The 27554-nt window shown below is 40.2% G+C and overlaps 3 protein-coding genes across 15 annotated transcripts in view; 2 read left to right on the top strand and 1 right to left on the bottom strand.

Annotated features, from left to right (window-relative positions):
- The window catches only part of LOC133650538 (connector enhancer of kinase suppressor of ras 2-like), an 88640-nt gene extending 83972 nt beyond the window's left edge, over positions 1 to 4668 (top strand). For all 10 annotated transcript variants that reach the window (XR_009826236.1, XM_062047891.1, XM_062047889.1 and 7 more), the window contains 2 exons: positions 3501 to 3700; positions 3771 to 4668. Coding sequence is in view for 9 of the 10 variants with exons in the window: in XM_062047891.1 (XP_061903875.1) it covers positions 3501 to 3700; positions 3771 to 3818 (248 nt within the window). In the remaining variant the exon portion in view is untranslated. The remainder of the gene's footprint in view (positions 1 to 3500; positions 3701 to 3770) is intronic.
- Positions 4669 to 9881: 5213 nt separating this feature from the next.
- Positions 9882 to 27554, top strand: part of defbl1 (defensin, beta-like 1) — a 30170-nt gene continuing 12497 nt past the window's right edge. Inside the window, exons 1-2 of one of the 3 annotated variants that reach the window (XM_062047882.1) lie at positions 9882 to 10009; positions 13170 to 13234. In XM_062047882.1, coding sequence (XP_061903866.1) covers positions 9926 to 10009; positions 13170 to 13234 — 149 coding nt within the window. In that variant the 5' untranslated portion in view covers positions 9882 to 9925. Of the gene's footprint in view, positions 10010 to 13142; positions 13235 to 15269; positions 15354 to 27554 lie in introns of those variants that run through there. The other 2 variants (XM_062047881.1, XM_062047883.1) reach the window with 2 other exon arrangements.
- LOC133650535 (olfactory receptor 52D1-like) overlaps positions 13951 to 27554 on the bottom strand; it is a 30454-nt gene continuing 16850 nt past the window's right edge. For both annotated transcript variants that reach the window (XM_062047879.1, XM_062047880.1), the window contains exons 2-3: positions 15430 to 15531; positions 13951 to 15346 (exon numbers count right to left, since the gene is read on the bottom strand). In XM_062047879.1, the coding sequence (XP_061903863.1) occupies positions 14370 to 15332 (963 nt within the window). In that variant the 5' untranslated portion in view covers positions 15333 to 15346; positions 15430 to 15531 and the 3' untranslated portion in view covers positions 13951 to 14369. The remainder of the gene's footprint in view (positions 15347 to 15429; positions 15532 to 27554) is intronic.

The raw sequence follows: 27554 nt of genomic DNA, 5'->3' as shown, positions 1-27554 counted from the left end.
GTTTCTGGGCTTTTTTTGGGTGCAGAAAATAGGTCATCATTTTAACTGGAACAAGTTGACTTATTTTGTAGGCAGCGCCCCTGGCCCTGAGCAAGATAGGTAAGGTTTGAAAATGTCATGAAAGGTCACAGTATGTGTTTATAAAATCGCAACATTTTTGAGCTTAATTGGTTCATGACTGAGCTCAAAACACTTGTATCTCAAGTCAACATGTCATCTCCTCGTGATAATTTGAAATCAATGCTAGCTCCCCTAAAACACCATTTTAACCAGAAATGACTTTTAAGAAGAAAAACTAACCTCTAGATAATAAATATTGTATAAAACAATGCAACAGAATGTACTGCTAACAACTACAGTAGTTGTATGAAGCATACTTGCCAACCTTGAGACCTCCAATATCGGGAGGTGGGGGGGGCCCTTGGTCGGGGGTGGGGGTGGGGCGTGGTTGGGGCGGGGGGCGTGGTTAGGGGCGTGGTTAAGAGGAGTATATTTACAGCTAGAATTCACCAACTCAAGTATTTCATATATATATACTTGACTTTCAGTGAATTCTAGCTATATATATATATATATATATATATATATATATATATATATATATATATATATATATATATATATATATATATATATATATATATATATATATATATATATATTTTATTATATATATGATTAAAAGAAATACTTGAATTTTAGTGTTCATTTATTTACACAGATACACACACACACACACAACACTCATCTACTCATTGTTGTACTTGAAAGTACAATGCTTTGTTAAGGGTTGAATTGTCCATCCTCTTTCTATTCTCTGTCACTATTTTTCTAACCATGCTGAACACCCTCTCTGATGATGCATTGCTGTGTGGCACGCACAAAAGTGCTTTCATCAAATGCACGAGAGTGTGGAATCTTCCATCTCTCCCTAGCATCGCCCAAAACCGGTCAATCCTTGCTTTCTGGGGAAGATCTTCCCTGGCAAGCAATTGGTACTCCAGTACTTGTACCCGGAGGCTGGTCAGGTCCAATCGCAGCTGCGGCAGACTTTTTTTTTGGGGGGCGTGGCCTCCAGCTCCGGCTGAATACCGGGAGTTTGTCGGGAGAAAATCTCTTTCGGGAGGTTGTCGGGAGAGGCGCTGAATATCGGGATTCTCCCGCTAAAAACGGGAGGGTTGGCAAGTATGTATGAAGTAATAATAGTGTACAGTATATATTTACCTCGGAGTGGACTTCTATAGCATTTCCTTCCAGCTGCTCCTTCATCAAACACACCATCAGCAGCTGCTCAATATTTTCATGCATAAATGCCTGCCGTTTAGACATTGCAAACAATTTCCCTTCGGGATCAATAAAGTTTGTCTTAAGTCTAATTATTTTAACATTCTCGACTGTGTTCTTGACTTCAGTATGGTGCAGACTTGCAGTGATACCAACTTAGACACTCAGTCATGTTATTGATAATTTGTTTTTCTTTAATTCTATGAACATTATCCACTTAGTCTTCTCAGCACTTTCCTTCCCATGGTTGTAAAAACAAAGTAATATCCATCTCTAGCCATAAGCTAATGCTAGCAAGTAAGACCGGATGTTTTGGGCAGATCTTATAGGGTTCACTGTGACATTTGCTACACCAATAACCAGCGGGAATGCTTGTAACTTACATTTTTGCTTTCAACTTAAAGCATAACAGGCAACTTGTATCTCAAAACACTCTTAAGTTGGGGCACTCCTAAATTGAGTTACCACTGTATTGTCTTCACTTTTGACAAATTCTTGTTTGCAGTATAGTGCTTTGTGTTAAGTGACCTTAACACAAAGCACTAGGAATCAGAAAAAGTCTGGTGAGATACGTAACAGTTGTCAACAACAATGCATCTCTCGCAAGCAACATTTTTGATACAACTCCTACATGTATAGGCACCAAATGTGTTACAATGTCACTTGAAAATGTACAAACGTAGAATATCCCAGGAATGTTAGCCATTACACACCATTTGCCATTTTGTATCTTGTAAACTACAAAGTATAGTGAATAAACTACCTGGCAGATGCATTAACATTAAGGTACCCTTAGCATCCAGATGACCAAACAAGTTCACTTAATGTATTTTTCTTCCTGAAAATGAATCTGTCAGGCATTTCCCTTGATATCAATTAATTTTAAAAAAATGGGTAGCTAACGCCCCCTTCCATCGCCAGACTCGATATGCCGCCCCCTCTTGGTGTGAGGTCATCTACAGAACTGAAATCCATTTCTAAGGATATACAGGGGGGATAAACTAATGTTAAACTATTATCTTAACCACTTAAAGTTATGTTTTTGTCCCCCTGGTCCATGATTACTTCAAAACTGATATGGTCAATATAATGAGCAGAAAATATAAATATAAATGAATAGCTATTTCCGGACTTCCCTGCTCTTCCATAGACACCATAGCCTGTGTTTTCTCATGCTCAAGTATCTTGAGAAAAACATCAGTAGAAGAGGACGCAAAGAAAAATACTAGTGAATACTTTTTGTGCAACCTACTAATAAAAGTCTCAATCAAAAAAAAAGTCTCGTTTTTGAGTAACGGGTTTCGGACATAATTAATGGAGGTATTTTAATGACATTTTCGGAAAATATATTTTCGCTATATATTTAGCGTTGATGCGCATGAGTGCTCATGCTCAGTAGCGTTGAGAAGCACATTTTTACCGAACACCGAGTCGGTTCTTCCTTCTCTGGTTTTCCACATGTTCTCACTGAATCTTTCTCCTCTTGAAGATGCTCCTGATATTCGGGAACACATTTGACTTCTTTAAAAATGTTTTCCATCCAAACTCCAAACAAAACTCTTTGAAGTCAGAATATCTAAAATGATTTCTACAAACTACACTTCAATTTGACTGGACAGGTCCATACTTATTGCCTTAATTTGGAAATGGCTAACCTCTGCTTTAGTCCTATTGATACAACCCACAACAATGCATCTGGCAGACATATTTGATCATTCCTTCAAAAATAACGTGATTTGGTATGAAGATGCTACCAAAACACATACTATGCTATATAAAATTTCCTCCAGTGTTTTGTAGGTGACGTCGACAGGCTGATGCAGCGTTCCAAAGTGTAAAGAAGAAGAAAAGAAGCCTAAAATCACTAGTGTGTCTATTTTGGGGGGAATTTTACTTTTAGACATAATTTTAGGCCCAAAACTATATAATACGTTCTAATGTTGTCAGCATTAGAGAGGCCCTTCAATTATTTTTCCTGGTTACATAAAAAGATTTCGCCCCTGGCTGCTAAGCAGAAGTGGTGAAACTACAAACAAATTGTCAACCCTTTTTCCTGTTTACATCACAAACCTACCCGTGCTCCTGTTGCCAGGCAGAACTTGTAATTGTGCCCCAATCAAGTTCATTTGCCATAGAAACACCGCTCTATATTAAACATTAAATCTCTATGAGAAAGTGTTTTTGTATATAAAAAAATCTTCTTTCTTTTTGGTAAGGGCACGGACGAGACTTGAGGCTACAGTCGGACTCTGTGGGGGATTTGTACCGAGCTCTGGAGCAGACCAGTCTGTCCACTTCAGCTGACCACAGATCCTCCAGCCGCCTGGAGTACAAGCGTTCGTTTGTTCGCCGGGTTAACGACCCCCTGCTCAACGACAAGCTTCACCGCCTTCGCATCCTCCACAATTCTCTCAACGTACGACCACATTGCTCTCACTACGTCGGCACGGTTTGCAACACTAACACCAAGTCTCGTCTTCTTTCAGAATGTCCCTCTTCAAGACACAAACCGCTCCATGGGATTTTTAGGCTAACGTGCGAAGCCTCAGCTGCCGTCTCATCGCTGCAGGTGAAAAGGCGCCAGATTTGTTCTTCTTCCCTTTTCTTTCATGGTACCTCTCTCACATCTTTTCTGTGTTTTTGAGGAGGAGAACTTTTCCAAAAGGCCAAGCCCTAGTTTGAAGTGGTTGGAAAAAAAAGCACTTTGTGTCCCTGTCATGGACTTGATGGAGAGTTTCACATGCATGGTTGTTTCCCTTCACTTTTTGCTGGCGCTCTGTGCAGCTGATCATACAGAGGAATTACTATTTTGGGTGTACACGCCATTTTTGTTATGTGTATGATTAATAACAATCTATATTATGACATTACTACACAACGTCTTGAGGATATTTGCTGGGATACAAATTGTTAACAAGTGCTGTGCCTCAGTGATTGTGAATGTACATTGTACTTTTTTCAACAACAAGAGGAGAACACCACGTTGTCCCTTCACGCGGTGGGGGGATTTAACATTTGGCAATAAGGAAATCGCATTGTAAAATACAAAAATAATTGTCAAAATAGTTGTCTATTTTTGTATGCATGCAGTCTTTCTAATGGTGACAAAAACATTGTTGTTTTTTTTATTTCTAGGTGCAGTAAATTCAGAGTTTTGCTGGTCTCACCAGCCTCAGCCACAATATTTATTTAAAAAAAGAAGAAGCTAATTTCACTACAAAAAGAGGACTAACTGTATTTATTATTAAGTGTTCAATGTACATGCATGTTTCGTAATACTAAAACACATTACCATGCTGTTTAACTGCACTCGTGTGCCATATTGCCATATTGTAGCTGCAATACTTTTATTTAAAAATGGAAATAAAGTATGGCGTGGGCGCACAGACATGTTTTGTCATGTTTACATGCAAGGTTGCTTGTAGATATCAACAATATGCATATAATGACTATGACTGCATTAATTTATTGCTGGGCTTCAAACATTGTTTTTAATGTCATCTAATCTTTATTTGTAGAGCTGTTTTGTTAAAAGCAACACACTAGAAGTCATTACTACACACGCAGAGCAGCCTGCTAATGCATTTGAAATGTGGATTTTGCAAATGTGATTTAACAATACACTGAATAGACCAGGGGTCCCCAGACTTTTTGACCCGGGGGCCGCATTGGGTTAAAAAAAATTGGCCAGGGGCTGGGATATATATATATACATATATATATATATATATATATATATTTATGTTAGGTCAGGAAAAAACACACAGGCTATTTCATCCCTACAAGCCTGTTTACAAGCCTGTTTTAAATTATTTAAAACAGGGAAACCTGCGAAACAGGCTTGTAGGGATGAAATAGCCTCTGTGTTTTTTCCTGACCTAACGTATATTCCGCTCTACCCCGGTATTGAGCACTGTATAATGGATAAACCACAGAAATCTTGACTATATATATATTTATATATATATATATGATCTGTCTCATTGCAGATTAGACAAAACTGACTTTTCCTTACACTGTCCACTGATGTTTAAAAACTCTACAATCGGAGTCTATTTTACGTTTCCCCAACGATTTCGCCATTTTTTCCCCCTCGTGCACTAATTGACTGAAAGAGCATGCACGTGATGATGTCATGTTATCGATGGGAAAATGCATTTTTCGACAATATGATTTGCTTGAGCGGCTAGGAGACCCCGAGAGTAACAAGCGTTAGAAAATGGATTGATGGATGGGCTCGAAAGGACAGATTAAAAAAATTATATATATATATATATATATATATATATATATATATATATATATATATATATATATATATATATATATATATATATATATATATATATATATATATATATATATATATATATATGTGTATATATATATATATATATAATTTTTACTCTGGACTACCCGCGGGCCGGATTTTGGGCGCTGGTGGACCGTATCTGGCCCTCGGGCCGTAGTTTGGGGACCCCCGGAATAGACTATTGTGGCGGGCACTTGGACCGTGCTCACACCCAGCTGGTATGGTGACCCAGACGTGATCCAATGTGGCAAATGCAGGAAACTCAAGGCTGCTGTCTCTCTCAGGTCTTCATTACGAAACTGCCAACATATTCTCGGACAACTGTGTTTAAATAAATACCTTTTACACGAAGACCCCCACTCTTTGTGACTCTAGCCTTGGAGCCGGCCCGTCTGGACAAAAGCCCAGCTTGTTGTTTGGCCAGTTACCCTATTTCCTGTGATCGGTTTGAGTCGGACGACCTCTGACCCCTATCCTCTACTCCTATCTGTGGGGCTTCCTACCAGATGTGTTCTAATTTTTCTATTATCTCTCCTAAAATCCAACTGCTGCTGTCCTTTAAGTTCCTCAATGTCCCCCACTCTGTGGAGTGCTTGTGATGGACGTGTGCACTTTTGACCTTAGTAGAATAATCCTCTAAAGGATTCTGCGACCAAATACAAATAGATGCTATTTCACATTCATATAGGAAAATTGTATACGGTACCTCATCATCATCACGCACAATCCTCTTTACAGCCAGGTGGAAGCGTCGTTCTGCCATTGGCAACTTTTTCCAACAGTGCTGTTATCTTATTCACTAAAGGTTGAACTGCATCATGAGCACGTACTATACACGGTCTGTGTAGTTAGCTTGTTCTTTTGGGTCAGGTGGGTACTTTTTACCAGGTGGTAACATTTGAAGAAATGACACAGTTAAGGCAATATTTTCTTTAAATCGTCAGATGTTTTGTTTGTAGTGTGTTTTGTTCGCAGGCTTCTTCCTGGTTCATGATGTATCATTTTCGCTTCTGGGACACGTGCAGTAGTGATGGAGGTATTAAACGATTTTAGTGCTTAATTTCCTTTGTGACGTTGGAATTATTTACGATTACCTTGTATAAAACACATGTTACATCACCATTATTACTCTCCAGGTGTTGTCCAACTGGTCTGTCAGGCTCATTGTCCTCATTAAACTGCTACTAATTGCTTCCATGGGGATAGAAAACACACTAATGAGCATCATTGTGTGGCCATGGATAATTCTCTCTTCAATAATACAACAAAAACTGAAAAACATCAGAATTTAAAAAAAATGATTGTTGTTTTTCTAACATCCTGAACAAAGTTCATTACATGTTTGAAAAGGAGTAAGAAGAAGCATAAGTGTGTTCTAATAGGAAAATAAAAGGATATGTGTAATAGTACAATTAAAAGTATTCAAAAGCAAAAAATTGAGTAAAAGTTGAATGAAAATTTTACAGTAATAAATAAGTACAGGATACATAGTATGGTAAACATTACCTTAATAAAATGATAAAAAAAATACTAATTGCACGGTAAAATCTGACGGAAACAGAGTTGATATAAAGTGCATTATAGTTACAGATCAGTGGTGTCAAACTCATTTTCACTGAGAGTATCACCATAATGAACAACATTAAAATACAGTAACATACTAGGCCTAAGTATTCATTAAAAACAAGGCAGAGGTTTGGTTTAACTAGTTTATTGAATATTTTTGGCCACTGTAACAATACACACAGTTTGAACAGTAACACTGTGTTTTGATATAGGAAAATATAATATTGTACATTAATCAAGTGGGCAGCACAGTGTGACAGGGGTTAGTGCATGTGCCTCACAATACAAAGGTCCTGAGCAGTCCTGGGTTCAATCCTGGGATCGGGATCTTTCTGTGTGGAGTTCGCATGTTCTCCCCGTGACTGCGTGGGTTCCCTCCGGGTACTCCGGCTTCCTCCCACCGCCAAAAACATGCACCTGGGGATAGGTTGATTGGCAACATTAAATTGGCCCTAGTGTGTGAATGTGAATGTGAATGTTGTCTGTCTATCTGTGTTGGCCCTGTGATGAGGTGGCGACTTGTCCAGGGTGTACCCCGCCTTCCGCCCGAATGCAGCTGAGATAGGCTCCAGCACCCCCCTCGACCCCAAAAAGGGACAATATGGATGGATGGGTCAATCAAGTGATTCTTTGGTGTACCACTAGATCAGGGGTGTCAAACTCATTTCAGATCGGGGGCCACATGGAGAAAAATCTACTTCCAAGTGGGCCGGACTGGTAAAATTACGGCACGATAACTTAAAATAAAAAATAAAGACAACTTCTGATTGTTTTCTTTGTTAAAAAATAGAACAAGCACATTCTGAAAATGTACAAATCATGATGTTGTTGGTTTTTTTTTCACTTAAATGTTGCGGTTAATAGTATTCTGTCTTTATTTGTTGTTATTTGTACTTTCGGAATAAATTATGTGATAATGTTCATCAGTCAACTCATTGGTGTTCATTTTCAATCTATCGAGATAAAAAAATTATATAAAAATCAAATTACAGGATGTTATTTATGTAGTTTGCTCATTTTCCTTGACTGGTGCACTAATATGTGTTTTTATTTTTTATTTTTATTTTTTTACATATGTAGCATATTCTACTATTGCAACATCAAGTGGACACATTTACAACAGCAGTTGCTTTCATTCAAAAATTTCGGCTCATTTTTATAAACTCCTCCTTCGGGCCGGATAAAACCTGTTCGCGGGCCTGATCCGGCCCTCGGGCCGTACGTTTGACACCCCTGCGCTAGATGAAGCCTGTTAACCACAGTCTGAGAATCACTGGTCTATTGTAATGACATATTACATGTGCTTACATTAGACATGCATACCTATTACCAGAGGTGTGGACTCGAGTCACATGACTTGGACTCGAGTCAGACTCGAGTCATGAATTCGATGACTTTAGACTCGACTTGACAAAAAGTAAAGAGACTTGCAACTCGACTTAGACTTTAACATCAATGACTTGTGACTTCACTTGGACTTGAGCCTTTTGACTTGACATGACTTGCTACTTTCCCCAAAACCCAAAGCTTAAAAAGTTATTTGGGAGGGCTCCGTATTTTTCATTTTCTACGTCTGTGTTAGGGATGTGCGTATCGATCCTGTGGTATCGATATATCGATACTCACACGCTACTCAATTGGCATCACTTTTCTGAAAAAAGTATCGATATAAACCAAAAAACGGCGTGTGGGGGGTGAAAGCATCACTTTCAGATGTTTTTGATGACTTACTTAACTTACTATGTGCTGGGACACCCCTGTATACCTGGCAGAGTATAGAGCTGGCCCAGTCACGTGACAGGAGACAGCGAATGAGCGTCGTCAACGTGCAACACACACAGCCAGCCGACAGCGATGCAGCCAGGCATATCCAGTGTTGTCCAATTGTTGACTTAAAACAAGCATTGTTTTTTTTTTTTTAGTAATGTTTACTGAATTGTTTAAATGATTATCCTAAATTCAAATAATTTCCACACAGGGGAATTTACTGTTAGTTGAAAATTGCTTGAGTATTTAAAACAAGATAAGAAAGAGATACAATTTGGAGATTCTTCATCTTTGCATTACAGTTTTATTTTTTTCCAAGAAAATCTTGAATATATGATTGAATGTGATTTTGGTTTTAATCTGTTACATGATTTCTTACATTTCGAAAACATTAGCCTATTTCATATTTCATTAATTGCTAATTATATCACAAACTTTAAAAAATAACTGCAGCTTCTTGCAATCTGGATTTGACTGTTAATTGGAAAGCCCTAATATTTAATTATTATTATATATAATATATAGTTATTATTATATATAATATTTAGTTTATTTTTCATATTTATGTTATTTATTTTAATTTTACTTTTATTATATATTGACCATAGTAAATGTGGTATAAATGGTCTGTATTTGTCTTGTGATTTGTCTTAAATAATAACAATAGTAATAATATTTTTGACTGACAAAAAATTGCCAATAAGAAATTATTGGTATCGGTATCGGTATCGATGAAAATGCAAGAAAAAGTATCGGTATCGTATCGAATCCTAAAAGTGTGGTATCGCCCATCCCTAGTCTGTGTCTATAAGCGTCTGTGCTGCTTGTCAGCTGGTGTGCTCAGTGCTGTCAGTACAACAGCCAATCAAATTAGATCTACGTTGTTTTCATCCCACAGCATTCATCCAATCAAATTGCAAATTGTCAAACAACGCGGAAACAATTATGCCAAAGTTGGTTTTGTTACGACTTGGTCAACAAAAAACGAATTGCCGTATGCAAATCACGCAGTTCGAATATTACAGGCGGAGACGCAACAACTTCCAACTTCGTTCGACATTTGAAGTTGCACAAAGAAGGGTAAGTTTTGAATGTAAGATAACGTTTATTGGCTAAGTAACATTACTTTTATTTGCTGTGTAGTTAAATCAGTGAGGCTGTAAACTCACTGCTAACGTTATAACCATAGACATCTTATAAGGGTACGCAGCATTGAGCTCTACTGCCTACTGGCGCAGACGAGACGCGGGGCCGCCATCTTGGAGTGGTGATCCGCTCCACTCAGTGCAATTCATTTGGCAGGAGCATCGAACTGTCAGCGAATTTAAACCGCGTGTTTTCACAATTTTCACGCGGTTTTTTTGTCATACGTGTAGCTATGATAACGGACACATGTTTTGGCGTTTTTATTATTCATAGTTTGCTTAGCAGTAATATAATATTCTTATACGCGATAAGTGACCAGACGTCCGAGATCAAAACTGGGAATATAATCCCAGAGAAAGGGGGAAAAAACGGTCAGCAATTTTTAAATTGAAGAAACAATATGATTAGGTTATATATACATGCGTATATCCTACATAAACAATGTATGAATACATTAGATATCTATATATCTTAGGGACCTATAGACCAGTGTTTTTCAACCTTTTTTGAGCCAAGGCACAATTTTTTCATTGAAAAAATCTGGAGGCACACCACCAGCAGAAATCATTAAAAAAATGAAACTCAGCAGCCGATATTGACAGTAAAAAGTCGTTGTCGCAATTGTTGGGTATGACTTTAAACCATAACCAACCATGCATCAATATAGCTCTTGACTTAAAGTGCTGTCACCACTTTTTTGGCGTTTTTCTGTGTGTAGTGTTTTAGTTCTTGTCTTGCGCTCCAATTTTGGTGACTTTTCCTGTTTTGTTGTTATTTTCCTGTAGCAGTTTCATGTCTTCCTTGAGCGCTATTCCCCGCATCTGCTTTGGTTTAGCAATCAAGAATATTTAAGTTGTTGCTATCCTTCTTTTGTGGGGACATTGTTGATTGTCATGTCATGTTCGGATGTACTTTGTGGACAACATCTTTGCTCAACACGCTGTAAGTCTTTGCTGTCGTCCAGCATTCTGTTTTTGTTTACTTTGTAGCCAGTTCAGTTTTAGTTTTGTTCCCTAAGCTTCAATGCCTTTTTTAGGGGCACTCACCTTTTGTTTATTTTTGGTTTTAGCATTAGATACCTTTTCACCTGCATGCTGCCTCGCACTGTCATCTGCATATTGTGATCACGACAAACCATGTTCCGACATCTACAAAGCAATTATCTACCTGCTGCCACCTACTGATATTGAAGAGTATAACATTGTTACGGTGCCGAGCCCTAGACAGCACCGACACTCAACAACGGCACATTATTTGCAGACTATAATTATTTATAATTAAAAAATATTTTTACCCCAAATAGGTGAAATTACATAATCTCCCACGGCACACCAGACTGTATCTCACGGCACACTAGTGTGCCGCGGCACAGTGGTTGAAAAACACTGCTATAGACGGTAACTCTGTTGCTGCAGCAGCAGAGAGTTTATTCTGTCTTGACACTTTGTATTGATATTTTCTATTACATTCTTCCCTTAAATGATCATGTTTACAGTCATTGTTTTATATGTATTTTTTATGTATGTCGCTTTCGATAAAAGCGTCTGCCAAATACTTAAAAATATATATAAACACCTGAAAGTCTTTATATCAGCTAAAACCACCAATCTGTTTCACTGGATTCAGAATAAAACCAAATTCTGTCTTACTCAACAATGTTAGTATTTGAATATTGTTACTTGAAGACTTATTCCTGGTTACAATTATACTGTTAAGAAATTATTGTCTTATACTTTGCCTAAAATGAGAATGCATCATAATCAGTGGCGGCTGGTGAATTTTGTTTTAGGTGGGGCTGAAAGTTTGTAAACCAAATCCCTGTAGGGGGGTCATCCTCCCCCGGAAGATTTCTTTGTGATTTTCACATACAAATATTGAAGATCTTTGCTCCTTCTCAACTCTGTGGTTATATTGTTTTCATAAAATACAACCAATAGTATGTTAATGTTTGTTTTTGCAAATGTGTTTATTCTGTAAAGGAATGAATTAAATGTTTAAAAATTTTTAAACTATTAAAATGACTGGTTAATAGTGCTATTATGAATTGCAATGTCAGCACTATTTTTTTCCCTGCAATTTCAAATGCACTTGTTTTAATAAATAAATACAGCATTTTAAAAGCATACACAATATGTGTAAAAATATTAGTCTGTGGTTAAAAGGACTTGAAAGGACTCGAAACTCAAAATGCAGGACTTGGGACTTGACTTGAGACTTTCTAGTCTTGACTTTGGACTTGACTCGGGACTTGCCTGTCTTGACTCGGGACTTGACTCGAGACTTGAGGGCAAAGACTTGAGACTTACTTGTGACTTGCAAAGCAATGACTTGGTCCCACCTCTGCCTATTACAATTAGCTAGTTTGGTTATGAAAGTTATTACTGTAAAGGTTGGCTCTCATTTGACATTAAACCAGGTGTCAGCGATACCATATTTGGTCATGGAAGTCCAAATAGACGACCCATGCCTCGCTTGAAAGAGCCAATCAGCAAAGAAAGGTCATGATAATCATGAAAAAGTCACAATGACTATTACAGTATACTCTATAATCATTGTAATCATAAGTGTCAAGTGACATTACCGTATAAATGTAATCATAATGATGAAAAACAACAACTTTGAAAAGGTTATCAAAGTTTAAAAAAGCTGTCAATTACAATTACAATTATTTCAATGACATTTGAACATTTTCTACCCTTATTTTTTTTTTATCACATCTTGATAATTTAGATTATATAAACACTGCAGACTCTACACTTTTTAGCTTGTAAATACATGTCTTAATATCATAATAATGAAAGTAGGAATAAGCTGGTGACAAAACTGCCACATTTCTCTATAATTCATTTACTTAAGTACTCAGACAAAATGCAGGTTTAATTCAATGTTTATTCATACGTTCATTTAAACACGCAGATAGATATTGGGAGGTGTGACAATCAGCTACAGACAATATTGGGGATTTTGGGATTATTGTGAACATTGTATCATAATTGTTGGTTTTATTTTCTTTGACCCCCCTTATTGTTTTTACTTTTTTATCTGTGTTCATTATTTGTATCTGCAGGCATTGAAATACTTGTTTTGGCCACAGGGGGGCATCAGTGGCGAGGGAGTGGAGGCCTTTACATACAGTTTCAATCTGCAGCCTTTATTACAGTAAGTCAATTCAATTCTTTCTTAAAGGTAAACAAAAGCACATTTCCTTGCATAAAGATTTCAGAATATAGATTTCACTAATAAGTGTCAGTTTTGTCCTTTTTTAATGCTTTGCATGTGATGTAAATTTGACACATGGCATCAGAAAAAGGGTCGAGGGTGTCATTTGGAGTGCATTGTAAAATTCAACGAGAAAACTACACAAAACAACAACGACAAATGTTGAAAAAGAGTGGAAAGGAATAATGTAACAAGGAAAAGTGTTTATACTAATAATAATAACATTAATAGGTTTTGTCATATTTAACCAGGGATTCTAGGCTTTATTAAAAACAATCACATTGGGCCTTATATTGTACCTATTTTTTCGGACTTGTCGTAACAATGTTTTTTTCTTAAAATGTATATAACTTTGCAGCACACAGTATCTGTGATATGAGGAATCAAGTTGTGTATCCAGTCGCTGCTGCGCATGCGTATAACACGGAAATCTCTTTTAAAGTAGTGTGGATTTCACCTGGCTATGCAGCTTTTTACCTCATGTCCAAGTAGTTGTATAGTTGCTGTATAAGTTGAATATGATAACCTAAACATGTATATTAAATGACTAAATACACATATTTACTGTAAAGATTCTACTTCTGTGAAACATTTCTTCATAGGGATGCACAGTTTGACAATTAAAACATTTAAAACCGTGTTATAATAGAATGCCTTTTATTGTCACTATACACAGGTACAATGAGATTAAAAGCAACTCCAGAATCAGTGCGACAGTCTACAAATATGCAAAACATAGGAAGGAAAGAAAAATAAATTTTGCAAAAGGAGGTAAGGTGCACAGTCCAGTCCTGAGAACGAATGTTCTGAATGTGTTGTTTAAATATTATACTACATACATATATACAGAAGCATTCAGACTGTGGGTGGAAAGTAAAAATTGCACACAGAGAGCTGCTAAACTATAAAATCAGTGCCTATGAGAGTTCACCGTGGTTATGGCTTGAGGGAAAAAACATAAGCATGCACAGTAGCGAGGAGGGGCACGGCCCTTCACACGCTTTAAAACAAAATTTAAAAAAATATTAAAACTGCCCCCGAATACTTTCCTTTTTTAGTATGCGACTGAAAAGGGCTAAGCTGTTATCACCTTCTTCACCACCTTTGACGGCAACATCCTGTGTTTAATCAACAGCTTCATGATGTGGACTCGAATAATATGAGATCCCATTCCATACAGCACCGGGTTAGCAACCGAGGGGATGATGACAAAATATAACGACAAAAAGATGCGTACTTGCACGGAAACGCGACTCATATTGAACCTGGCCTGGATAATTTCAAACAAGGACCCGATGGTGTAATTGAGCAAAGATAATAAATGTGGTATGCATGTTTTTAGAGCGTTGCTTTGAGATTGTTTCGATAGTTTCTTACACACTCTCGCTATGTGACCGTAAGAGAAAGCGATCATGGAAATCTGAGGGACAAGAAGAAACAAAATGAACACAAGTCCCACAATACTTATGTGTGACGTGTTTGAACAGGCGTTTTTCACCAGTTCCATGTTGACGCAGTACAACTTTGGCATGGTTTTCCCACAGAAGCGCAGCTTTATGGTCAGAGAGAATAAAGAGCCAAATACAATGAACGGATAAAGAGCCCCGCACACCACCAGCTTCATCATCTTGGGATGGGACATGATGGTATTATAATGGAGCGGGTAACAGATGGCGGCAAAGCGGTCATAGCCCATGAGAGCCAATATGCAAAACTCCGCCGAGGCGTAGGTGTGCAGCAAGAACACCTGAGCCGTGCACCACTTGACACTGATCTCATGTCTGTGGGTCAGCAGCATGCTCATGACTGACGGCAGCAAGGAGCTGCTGCCGTAGATCTCGTTGAAACATAACATGGTCACAAACACGTTCATGGGCTGCTGCAGCGGTTTGTTTTGCAGGATGAGGCTAATCAGCAGCCCGTTTAGGAACACAATGACGACGTACAACAGGAGGAAAAGGAAAAAGAAGCCGTTTCTGTGGTTCTCCATGATGGCGTACACTGTCATGGTGAACGTGAGTGCTGTGGTGTTGTCCATGCTTCCGGAGAATTCTGAAAGGTATTTAAGAGACACTGGTTAGGGTAAGTCAATATACAATTCAACGTATTTGAGCTCCACGGCGTGTTCCACATACCTGTAGTGGTGTCCACAATCTCTCCATGCAGCTGAGTGTGCCTCCAACGTGTGGGTGTCTTTTATGCTTGCTCAAGGTGGGCTTCGTTTGCTGTTTGGACGCCTGTGTGGTACATGGTTGGATTTTTGTTTCCATGGTTGCAGAAAAAACAAGGCACACTGACTTGGTGATACTGCATGTCACCAGGCACTTTTTTGGGGTAGGCCTAAAATCTATATTGCAATATAGATTGGTACTTTTGCGATAAAGATATACAGCAGAGATGTCCAACGTGCTAATAGTACTAACCTTTAAAAGTTAATTTTACTCATTTGCATTAATTACATGTTTCTATGTAACTGTTTTTATTTTATTTGAGTTTCTTTTTTGTTGAAGAAAATGTTTTTTTGTTTTTGTTTTTTTGGATAAAGGACATTATCTTCACCAAATCAGGTTGTCAATGAAATTAGATTGTTTAAAGGGTTCTTAAAACCAGGTCCAATCCAGATTATGTCCACACACACACACACACACCTTCATTCTTGTCTCTTGTAATGATTGTGAACAAAAGGCAAAATTCCAAAAAAAAGTGCAGTTCCCCTTCAAGTTTCATTAATAAAAAAAAGTGTTTTGATGAAATTGAAATTTCTATGGACTAATGATAATTTGGTAGTGTGAAAAATGTATACAGTCCAGTCTGTACAGGTATGCGGCATGCAAGCACCTACAAACTGCAGGTACACCCACTGACTAGTGGGTGTACCTTCTGCAAGCCAAGTGACAATGCTGAAAAAATGCCAGCGAAGTGCAGTGGTGTGCAGCATGAAATTGACTCGGCTCTCTTGGTTTCTTTGTTGGGTCTGTTTCTGTCTCAGCGCACCACACAGGCCACCGCGGTGTACGTGGGTGTTGAGATGGTGTTTTTGTTTTGTTGTTTGTCTATGCATGGTGCAATGGTATGTGCACAATATGTATTATTTATTGCACATTTTTTAGTTTTTCGTTGCGGCGCTGAGGTGGCAGCTGGTTGCAGCAGCGTGTTTTTACCTTATTTTTTGTGGAGTTTTTGAATCTGCACTGCAAGTGCATCCTATACAGTGACGTGCAGTCACTGGAGGCAGGTGAAGCAGGGCCTCACGTGCCATCATGGAAAGAAAAAAAATGTAAAAAGAAAAAAAAAAATTTAAATTGTTATATGTATCCAGTGATTATACTATAAAGATATTTTCCATTTAACTTCACCAGTTTTAGATTATTTTTATTCAAAATCGCTGAATTTTCCCATTTGCCGTTCAAATACTGAGAAGAGACGGTGCGGTGATCAGCAGCCAGCACGTCACTGAGTTGTGCCTCAACATGGATTACGCAATGACTCGGCTAACTGCTGGCCTGTTGTGCAGTGAGACCGTATTGCTATATGAACTATATTATAAATATATTATATATATACTCGAAGACTTCTATGGGAATGAAACAACAAGGATTCAGATTTCCCTCGCCCGGACGCGGGTCACCGGGGCCCCCCTGTGGAGCCAGGCCCGGAGTTGGGGCAGGATGGCGAGCGCCTGGTGGCCGGGCCTGTCCCCATGGGGCCCGGCCGGGCACAGCCCGAAGAGGCAACGTGGGTCCCCCCTCCAATGGGCTCACCACTCATGGGAGGGGCCATAGAGGTCGGGTGCAATGTGAGCTGGGCGGCAGCCGAAGGCAGGGCACTTGGCGGTCCGATCCTCGGCTACATAAGCCAGCTCTTGGGACGTGGAACGTCACCTCGCTGGGGGGGAAGGAGCCTGAGCTTGTGTGCGAGGTAGAGAAGTTCCGGCTGGATATAGTCGGACTCACCTTGACGCACAGCAAGAGCTCTGGAACCAGTTCTCTCAAGAGGGGCTGGACTGTCTTCCACACTGGCGTTGAAAGCAGTGAGAGGCGACGAGCTGGGGTAGCAATTCTTGTTGCCCCCCGGCTCAAAGCCTGCACGTTGGAGTTCAACCCGGTGGACGAGAGGGTAGCCTCCCTCCGCCTGTTGTTTGTGCTTACGCACCAAGCTGCAGTTCAGAGTACCCACCCTTTTTGGATACACTCGAGGGAGTACTGGAAAGTGCTCCCCCGGGTGATTCCCTTGTCCTACTGGGGGACTTCAACGCTCATGTTGGCAACGACAGTGAAACCTGGAGAGGCGTGATTGGGAAGAATGGCCGCCCGGATCTGAACCAGAGTGGTGTTTTGTTATTGGACTTTTGTGCTCGTCACAGATTGTCCATAACAAACACCATGTTCAAGCATAAGGGTGTCCATATGTGCAATTTTCACCAGGACACCCTAGGCCGCAGTTCCATGATCGACTTTGTAGTTGTGTCATCGGATTTGCGGCCTCATGTTTTGGACACTCGGGTGAAGAGAGGGGCGGAGCTTTCTACCGATCACCACCTGGTGGTGAGTTGGCTGCAATGGTGGGGGAGGATGCCGGACAGACCTGGCAGGCCCAAACGCATTGTGAGGGTCTGCTGGGAACGTCTGGCAGAGACTCCTGTCAGAGAGAGTTTCAATTCCCACCTCCGGGAGAACTTTGAACATGTCACGAGGGAGGTGCTGGAAATTGAGTCCGAGTGGACCATGTTCCGCACCTCTATTGTCGAGGCAGGTGATTGGAGCTGTGGCCGCAAGGTAGTTGGTGCCTGTCGTGGCGGTAATCCTAGAACCCGTTGGTGGACACCGGCGGTGAGGGATGCCGTCAAACTGAAGAAGAAGTCCTATCGGGTTCTTTTGGCTCATAGGACTCCTGAGGCAGCGGACAGGTACAAGCGGTGTGCGGCTTCAGCGGTCGCGGAGGCAAAAACTCGGACATGGGAGGAGTTCGGCGAGGCCATGGAAAACGACTTCCGGACGGCTTTGAAGCGATTCTGGACCGCCATCCGCCGCCTCAGGAAGGGGAAGCAGTGCACTGTCAACACCGTGTATGGTGCAGATGGTGTTCTGCTGACCTCGACTGCGGATGTTGTGGATCGGTGGAGGGAATACTTCGAAGACCTCCTCAATCCCACCGACACGTCTTCCTATGAGGAAGCAGTGCCTGGGGAATCTGTGGTGGGCTCTCCTATTTCTGGGGCTGAGGTTGCTGAGGTAGTTAAAATGCTCCTCTATGGCAAGGCCTCTGGGGTGGATGAGATCCGCCCGGAGTTCCTTAAGGCTCTGGATGCTGTGGGGCTGTCTTGGTTGACAAGACTCTGCAGCATCGCGTGGACATCGGGGGCGGTACCTCTGGGTTGGCAGACCGGGGTGGTGGTTCCTCTTTTTAGGAAGGGGAACTGGAGGGTGTGTTCCAACTATCGTGGGATCACACTCCTCAGCCTTCCCGGTAAGGTCTAATCGGGTGTACTGGAGAGGAGGCTACGCCGGATAGTCGAACCTCGGATTCAGGAGGAACAGTGTGGTTTTTGTCCTGGTCGTGGAACTGTGGACCAGCTCTATACTCTCGGCAGGGTCCATGAGGGTGCATGGGAGTTTGCCCAACCAGTCTACATGTGCTTTGTGGACTTGGAGAAGGCATTCGACCGTGTCCCTCGGGAGGTCCTGTGGGGAGTGCTCGGAGAGTATGGGGTTTCGGACTGTCTGATTGTGGCTGTCCGCTCCCTGTACGATCAGTGTCAGAGCTCGGTCCGCATTGCCGGCAGTAAGTCGGACACGTTTCCAGTGAGGGTTGGACTCCGCCAAGGCTGCCCTTTGTCACCGATTCTGTTCAAAACTTTTATGGACAGAATTTCTAGGCGCAGTCAAGGCGTTGAGGGGATCCGGTTTGGTGGCTGCAGGATTAGGTCTCTGCTTTTTGCAGATGATGTGGTCCTGATGGCTTCATCTGGCCAGGATCTTCAGCTCTCACTGGATCGCTTCGCAGCCGAGTGTGAAGCGACTGGGATGAGAATCAGCACCTCCAAGTCCGAGTCCATGGTTCTCGCCCGGAAAAGGGTGGAGTGCCATCTCCGGGTTGGGGAGGAGACCCTGCCCCAAGTGGAGGAGTTCAAGTACCTCAGAGTCTTGTTCACGAGTGAGGGAAGAGTGGATCGTGAGATCGACAGGCAGATCGGTGCGGCATCTTCAGTAATGCGGACGCTGTATCAGTCCGTTGTGGTGAAGAAGGAGCTGAGCCGGAAGGCAAAGCTCTCAATTTACCGGTCGATCTACGTTCCCATCCTCACCTATGGTCATGAGCTTTGGGTTATGACCGAAAGGACAAGATCACGGGTACAGGCGGCTGAAATGAGTTTCCTCCGCCGGGTGGCGGGGCTCTCCCTTAGAGATAGGATGAGAAGCTCTGCCATCCGGGGGGAGCTCAAAGTAAAGCCACTGCTCCTCCACATCGAGAGGAGACAGAGGAGGTGGTTCGGGCATCTGGTCAGGATGTCACCCGAACGCCTCCCTCGGGAGGTGTTTAGGGCACGTCCAACCGGTAGGAGGCCACGGGGAAGACCCAGGACACGTTGGGAAGACTATGTCTCCCGGCTGGCCTGGGAACGCCTCGGGATCCCCCGGGAGGAGCTGGACAAAGTGGCTGGGGAGAGGAAAGTCTGGGCTTCCCTGCTTAGGCTGATGCCCCCGCGACCAAACCTCGGATAAGCGGAAGAAGATGGATGGATGAATGGACTATATTATACATTTCCATAGTTTAGTTAGCTGAGGTATATAATGTACAGTGTATTTTGTCAACAACTGTATGTGTGTAAGTATTTCTTGTGCTGAGCAATCATAAAACTGCTGCGAAGACGCACTGGCTGAGGCTCGCAGTAATCCCGCCTCCTTGTGCCAATTAATGCACCCCCGCCGTAGAATGCACCCCTCGACGGGAGTGCCACATCAACCAAAGCTCACACCCAAACCCTCCACGTGCAAGACCGAATCCACCCAAAAAAGTAATTCAACAAGAAGCCAAAAAGTGCAAAACCAATAATGTCCGCGCTGGAGGAGCCGCGAATGACTGCAGGGCCACAACATTAGGTACACCTGCAGACTGCAGCACGGATTTCATATTTCATTCATTCACAACTCCTCCAACACGAACACCACTGTTCCCGCACCACCCGGCCTCCAACAAAACAACTTCTGTAAAAAGATTCAATCCTGCACGTGGAAACTCCAAGTGTGGGTTCCAGTTGATATAACACTCCCGTCAGGGGGCGCACCAATCCAGCACAACAGCGGTGCATGGACTTCATTTATAAGTAAAGGTAAGACCATAATAAAAAAATTTTTATTAAATGTGCTTTTTTGTGTGCTACAGTTTGTATGTGTAAAGTTAAAGTTAAGTTAAAGTACCAATGATTGTCACACACACTAGGTGTGGTGAAATTTTTGTCCTCTGCGTTTGACCCATCCCTTGATCACCCCCTGGGAGGTGAGGGGAGCAGTGGGCAGCAGCGGCGCCGCGCCCGGGAATAATTTTTGGTGATTTAACCCCCAATTCCAACCCTTGATGCTGAGTGCCAAGCAGGGAAGAATGCTGGTATGAGGTTTTAAATATAACCCGTAAACTGCTGCCAATCAAATGGTGAATAAGATACTCTTTGGGGTTCATATGTTTGTATATCTGACTGTGATGAAGTCAGTGCCTCACCAGCCATGAACCTCACCGCACGTCACTGATCCTATATATCCCGTCCCTAAAATGTGGAGGAAAAAGTGGTGCATAAATGTCTGCTGCATGTTTCAAAGCATAGCAAAACGGCAGAGGTTGGAGCATAATAACATGAATGTACAATGAAGGATCGAGTGTCTCCATGGTGAGAGCAGGTAGTACACGCAAAAATCTCATTCAAATAAGGTCTGCACCAGTTTTCAATTGTAAACAAAGTCTTTGTAGATCACACGCCCACTTCTAGTAAACGCTATTTTGTAGTTTGCACATGCTGTATAGCACGTGGTATTAGGACCAGGCCCTAAACATGTTGGAACTGAAATATGAGAAGATGTCTCTAAGTGTGTCTGCCTGGTGTTCGAGATGCACCATACATTTTAGAAATATAAACCTAATTTTAGCTCAGATTTAAGAATGTTCTTGTCCTAACAGCACACATGAGACACATGAGATGGCATCAAATTTAGTCCCAGAGGTCCCAGGTTTAGCCTAATGAGTACCACAAAAAAAAAGTATGTACATGATAATGTAGTATTAGTGTTATGGTAATTTGTTTTCGGTGGTCCCTTTGGGATAAAGTAATTCATTTTGGTCATGGAAATTCAGTAAAAGGTTTTGGAGAAGTCCTGGAAAATCATTAATGACAAAAGTGGTCGATGTATAGCACCATATATTATCCATCCATCCATTTTTCTACCGCTTGTCTCTCCCGGGGTGGTGGGGGTGCTGGAGCCTATCCCAGCTGTATTCGGGCAGAAGGCGGGGTACACCCTGGACAAGTCACCCCCACATCGCAGGGCCAACACAGATAGACAGACAACATTCACAAGTATATTATTTGACATTGAAATGATAACAGCACCATTTCAAAACGAGTCACAGGAGTCCCTAATTTAGCAGCGGATGTATGCGGTAAGATGTTGCATCATTTCTCGTTGTATTATTTTCTGAAAACTATCGTTTATCTACTTGCTAATTCACTGTTAATATCTGGGTACTTTTTTGTTGTAACATGGCTCTATCTACAAATGTAATAAGCAATTATTCTTCTGTTGTTTCAATACTTTACATTAGTTTTGGGCGATACTACAAACTTGGGTATCGAGCCCTTCAATACCAGTACATTCCTTACTACCCTTTATTACATACAAAATGAAGGAAGTCAATAGTAAAAAAAATATTAAACAAAATCAGAAACAACTTTTGGCTCTTATTTTCTAAGTTTGCAAGCAACAACAAATTATTTTTTGATAATTAAAAATATTGACTTAAAAACTGTGCTATCAACAATATACTGATACACTGCTATAATTGGTATCGTTTCTGACGATATTTGTTTAAATCTTCCCAACCTGTTTAAATACAAGTGCTCCAGCTTAGCGGTTAGCATGGCTTCTTGTATCTTCATATAGTGTGTAGTGTAGCATGTTTAGCTATTCCTTGACCTCTAGTCCTCCAGTGATAATGTTACTTGTAAAACATACTTTATTTGCCGCCATGGAGGTGAGGATTAGTGATTTTGAAGCTGGATTGACATAAGCCTCTCGCCAGCTAGCGAGGACGCTACATTGCATTATGAATGCCTTCGTTTGCTTGTCAGTGTCAAATACCAAAGACTATAAAAATGGGACCCATTACTTCCCTGCTTGGCACTCAGCATCAAGGGTTGGAATTGGGGGTTAAATCACCAAAAATTATTCCCGGGCGCGGCCACAGCTGCTGCCCACTGCTCCCCTCACCTCACAGGGGTTGAACATGGGGATGGGTCAAATGCAGAGAATAATTTCCCCACACCTAGTGTGTGTGTGAAAATCATCGGTACTTTAATTTAACTTTAATTTGCGGCACACAGCTAGAATGTGTCATCAATATGTATGTATGGATTGTACATGCAGTATTCTACTAGACACGCAGACATTGTCCTATGTGAAAATGGGTTACATTTCTGTTTCTTTTGTTATCATCACATGTTTACTCATTGGTACCTTTCTGGCGCCATGGCAATTAAGCTACGACAGCTAACCTTAATTTACTTACAGTATTATAATAATAACCATAAGACTTTATGCCTGTGAACATAGTCATTAATCCAGGTCATTGTATTCCCAGAGCATTGAATTGATCAGAACTGTACTGTTCAGATTGTCTGAGAAGACATTTTGTCTCTCATGCTCATAGACTTAGATAGGACAGCTCTGTGAGTCTGCTCTGAGAGCCTGGTGCTCCCTTGACAGTTGATGCAACTGAATGGGAAGATAACATCAGCTGTTGTGCTGGCAGATGTCTCACTTCTTTGTATCTTAACAATGACCGTTTTTTCTGGACATGTACCCTCTTGTAGAAAATAAATCATTTAGATCCTGCACCATGCCCTGAGACCGGAGCTGTCCTATCTAAATCTGTGAGCATGAACTGATGAGGTCTGCTCAGGGAAGTAGCGAAGTGTCTTTTCTAAGACAATCTGAACAGTCCAGTTGCAATGCATTCCATAACCTAAGAATAATACATTACATTTCTCCGTACTCTAACCTTGAAACTGTATGAGTTAATCCTTTAGACCAGTGGTCCCCAACCACCAGGGCACGGCCTGGTACCGGTCCGTGGATCGATTGGTACCGGGCCGCACAAGAAATAAAAAAAAAAATTAAAAATTAAAAAATTAAAATAAATTATTTTTTATTTTTATTAAATCAACATAAAAAACACAAGATACACTTACAATTAGTGCACCAACCCAAAAAAACCTCCCTCCCCCATTCACACTCATTCGCACAAAAGGGTTGTTTCTTTCTGTTATTAATATTTCTGGTTCCTACATTATATATCAATATAGATCAGGGGTCACCAACGCGGTGCCCGCGGGCACCAGGTCGCCCGTGAGGACCAGATGAGTCGCCCGCGGGCCTGTTCTAAAAAAAAAAAAAAAAAAAAACATTAAAATTTTTTTTTTTTTTTTTTTTTTTTTTTTTTTTTTTTTTAAATTAAATCTACATAGAAACAACACAATATACACTTTCAATCAGTGCATCAACCCAAACGACCTCCCCCATGCACACTCATCCACACCCACTCACACAAAAGGGGTTATTTCTTTCTGCTACCAATATTCTGGTTCCCACAACATAGACAACACATCTGCAAGGGACACAGTCCCTGAAGCACACATGATTGTATAGGCTGCTGGTCCACTACAATTTTCATTAATTACTATTTTTTATGTAATTATTTTTATATTGTTTTACTTTCTTTTTTATCCAAGAAAATGTTTATTTATTTATCTTATTTTATTTTATTTTTTAAAAAAGGGCCTTATCTTCAACAGACCAGGTTGTCAATGAAATTAGATTTGTTTAAAGGGTTTTTTAAACCAGGCCAAGTCCAGATAATGTCCAAGTCGGACTCAGCAACACACACCTTCATTCATGTACACAGAAAAAAATTAGGGAACACAACAGATTGCATATAATTTATAAACAAAATTACATTTTCAAAATAAGCATTTATGTACAGTCCAGATTATGTCCAGGTCACTCAAATTAGGAAACACAACAACAAATATCATATAATCTATAACCATAATTATACTTTCAAAATAAGCCTTTGAGGACTTCTCATCTTTTTTTTTATGTTTTTTGGCATCATTATCGTTTTCAACCATGTCACTTTCTAAAGTTAGAAAATACTGAATAAATGTTTTAAAGAAAGTAATACTAAGTGAATATCTGTTTTTGGCCTTAAAAATAAACATTTTACCGAGTACTATAATTAAATTGACTAAATCATGATTGTCAATGAACTCTCCTAAAATAACAGAAACCACATTAAGCTTCATAAACAAACCAATCCTTAAACACATTTGTTCAACTTCCACCCAAAACAAAGACACAATATGACAATACCAAAACAAATGCAGGGTGGATTCAGGCTCCTGACAACAAAATCGGCAATCATCTGACTCTGTCATATTCCATAATTTTAACATTTTCCCTGTGGGTAAAAAGTTATAAATAATTTTAATTTGAAAATAACGATTTTGCACATCGATAGTGGTTTTATAGATTAGTTTGAATATGGCATCCCATGGCAACGGGCAGTCAAAAAAGTCCTCCCATTTTACATTTGTGTTGTATGAGGCAGCCTTCAAAGATTTCTTTATTAAATAAAAATTATATATTTTTCTATTTATTTTAGTTCCTTTTTGCCAACTAGAATTTCTTATTAGAGGTTTACAAACTAATAATTTAGTAGTTCCATAATTAATTATTTGTTTCCATCTTTTCCCAATTACTCCAGTTAGTTGATAAAATGAAAAGCTTGTAATAGTGGGTTTTGATTTTGGTAGCTTGCAGTTTCTTACAGCTGCAATTGTACAATGGTCACTCAAGTCATTGGCAAACACCCCAGTGCCAGTGTACTTATGGGGGGCGTTGGTTAGAATTAGATCAAGTAAAGATGATTTTGAGGAGTTTTTAGTATTGGGTCGAGTTGGGGAAGTGATTAATTGAGTTAAGTTTAGTGAGTTGCATACAGCTTTAAGGTTATCAGAAGAGGAAGTCAACCAGTCAAAATTTAAATCACCAACCAAGAGAAGTTCACTAGCTTTTAACCCACTCATAAAGGATTCAAGCGAGGCAAGAGCTTCAGTGGAGGCAGAGGGAGGTCTATAACAGCCTACAATTGCGAGAGGTTGGCCATGTGAGAATTCAAGCTGCAGGGCAAGGAGTTCAAATTGTTTAGTGATTGACAGTGATGATAAGGTAACATTAAATTTGTTTTTTATATACATAGCCACTCCTCCACCTTTTCGAGGACGATCGCATCGGAAGACATTATATCCATTTATAGCAATGTCCTTGTCAGAGACTGCTTTGGTTAGCCAGGTTTCTGATAAGATAAATATGTCTGCATTGGTTGTTTGAATCCAGATTTTGACTAAGTCTAATTTTGGCAGTAGACTTCTAATATTTGAATGAATTAAACCAAGACCTGACCTAGCTCTAAATTCATCAGGAGTACTGATGTTGTACAAAGCTGGGCCTGGATTTGGTTGCACATTGCCTGATAGAAGAAGTAAGAGCAATATAAAAATGTTTCGTTTCATATGGCAAGGTAACCCGATGACAACATTACTTGGCTTCACAATGTCAAAATGAGTAATTTCAGAAGGAGAAAAACATCTATTTAACACAGAAATACACCATAAATGAAGCTGGTTAGAATTATTTAGCACTGACCCACATGTAGATATCAATAAGCTTTGTGTAAATGCTGTAGTTTCGTAGGACCGGGTGATTGTTATTGCGTTCGGTAGAGTTAAAGGTTGGTGGAGCACCTGGTCAGGTACCCCACTACAATTGCAGAAAACAAGTCCAGGAAAAAGCATTAATATTAAATACAGAGCTTTTGTCAAAGTCATTGTTAAATTGTTTTACTACCTACCCAGGTCCAATATTCAAAGTTCAGATGTCCAGGCTACAGCAGTTGGAAGGCCAAGCTAAGGCTAGCAGAGGCCCAGCCTTAGTCCGTCTGAGGCTAAGATAGATCTAGGCTGTGGCAGATGGAAGGCCAAGATGAGCTAGCAGACCCAGTCTGTAGGCAGTGAGAGGCCAAGCTGGGGCTAGGTTAGAGCAGGGGTCACCAACCTTTTTGAAACCAAGGGCTACTTCTTGGGTACTGATTAATGCGAAGGGCTACCAGTTAGATACACACTTAAATAAATTGCCAGAAGTAGCCAATTTGCTCAATTTACCTTTAACTCTGTTATTATTAATAATTAATTATATTTATCTTTGTGGAAACACTGATCATCTTAATGATTTCTCACAATAAATATATATAGAAACAGATAAATATCAATATAAAACACTTTATTTTTATATTTTCTCTAAGTGCACATTTTTCAAATTGAACATTTTCAAATGATCACTTCTAAGACAGTCTTGTGAAATCACAATATCCCATTTTAACTAGCTAGCCACTAACATTTTTTAACAAATCATGAATTACTTTGCACCATGTTTGTACAAATAATAACTCATGTAAAATACAAAAGTAAACTCTCAAATTTTTAAATCATGTCACACTTTGAACTGGACACCAAATCTGTTATCTGTTTCTTTGTCAGTTAGTGGGAAGCCTGGCATTGCATGCTGTTAACTAGTGTGTTGTACTCTGGTGTGTAACTTGACACTGCAACTCTGAGTGAGTCTTGCAGATGTGCATCAGTGAGGCGTGTTCTGTGTTTGTTCTTGATGAAGTTCATGTCAGAAAAGGCTGATTCACAAAGATAAGATTTTTCCTCATTGTTTGCGGAACTTTCTTAATCTTTTGGACATATTTTCACAGCAATCTGGCCTTAAGCTTAATTATGATAAATGTAAAATGTTAAGGATCGGAAATCTAAAGGGAACGTCCTTTCGAATGGAATGCAAAGTGCCTGTTTTGTGGACAGATGGACCAGTTAACATACTTGGTGTTGTTGTCCCAGAAAATCTGGAAGATCTAGGCTCAGTAAATTATGATA

The sequence above is a fragment of the Entelurus aequoreus genome, linkage group LG05 (genome assembly GCF_033978785.1).
Source record: "Entelurus aequoreus isolate RoL-2023_Sb linkage group LG05, RoL_Eaeq_v1.1, whole genome shotgun sequence".
NCBI lineage: Eukaryota > Metazoa > Chordata > Actinopteri > Syngnathiformes > Syngnathidae > Entelurus > Entelurus aequoreus.
Note: the sequence above shows the minus strand (reverse complement) of the source record. Positions and strands in the feature narration are given on the sequence as shown.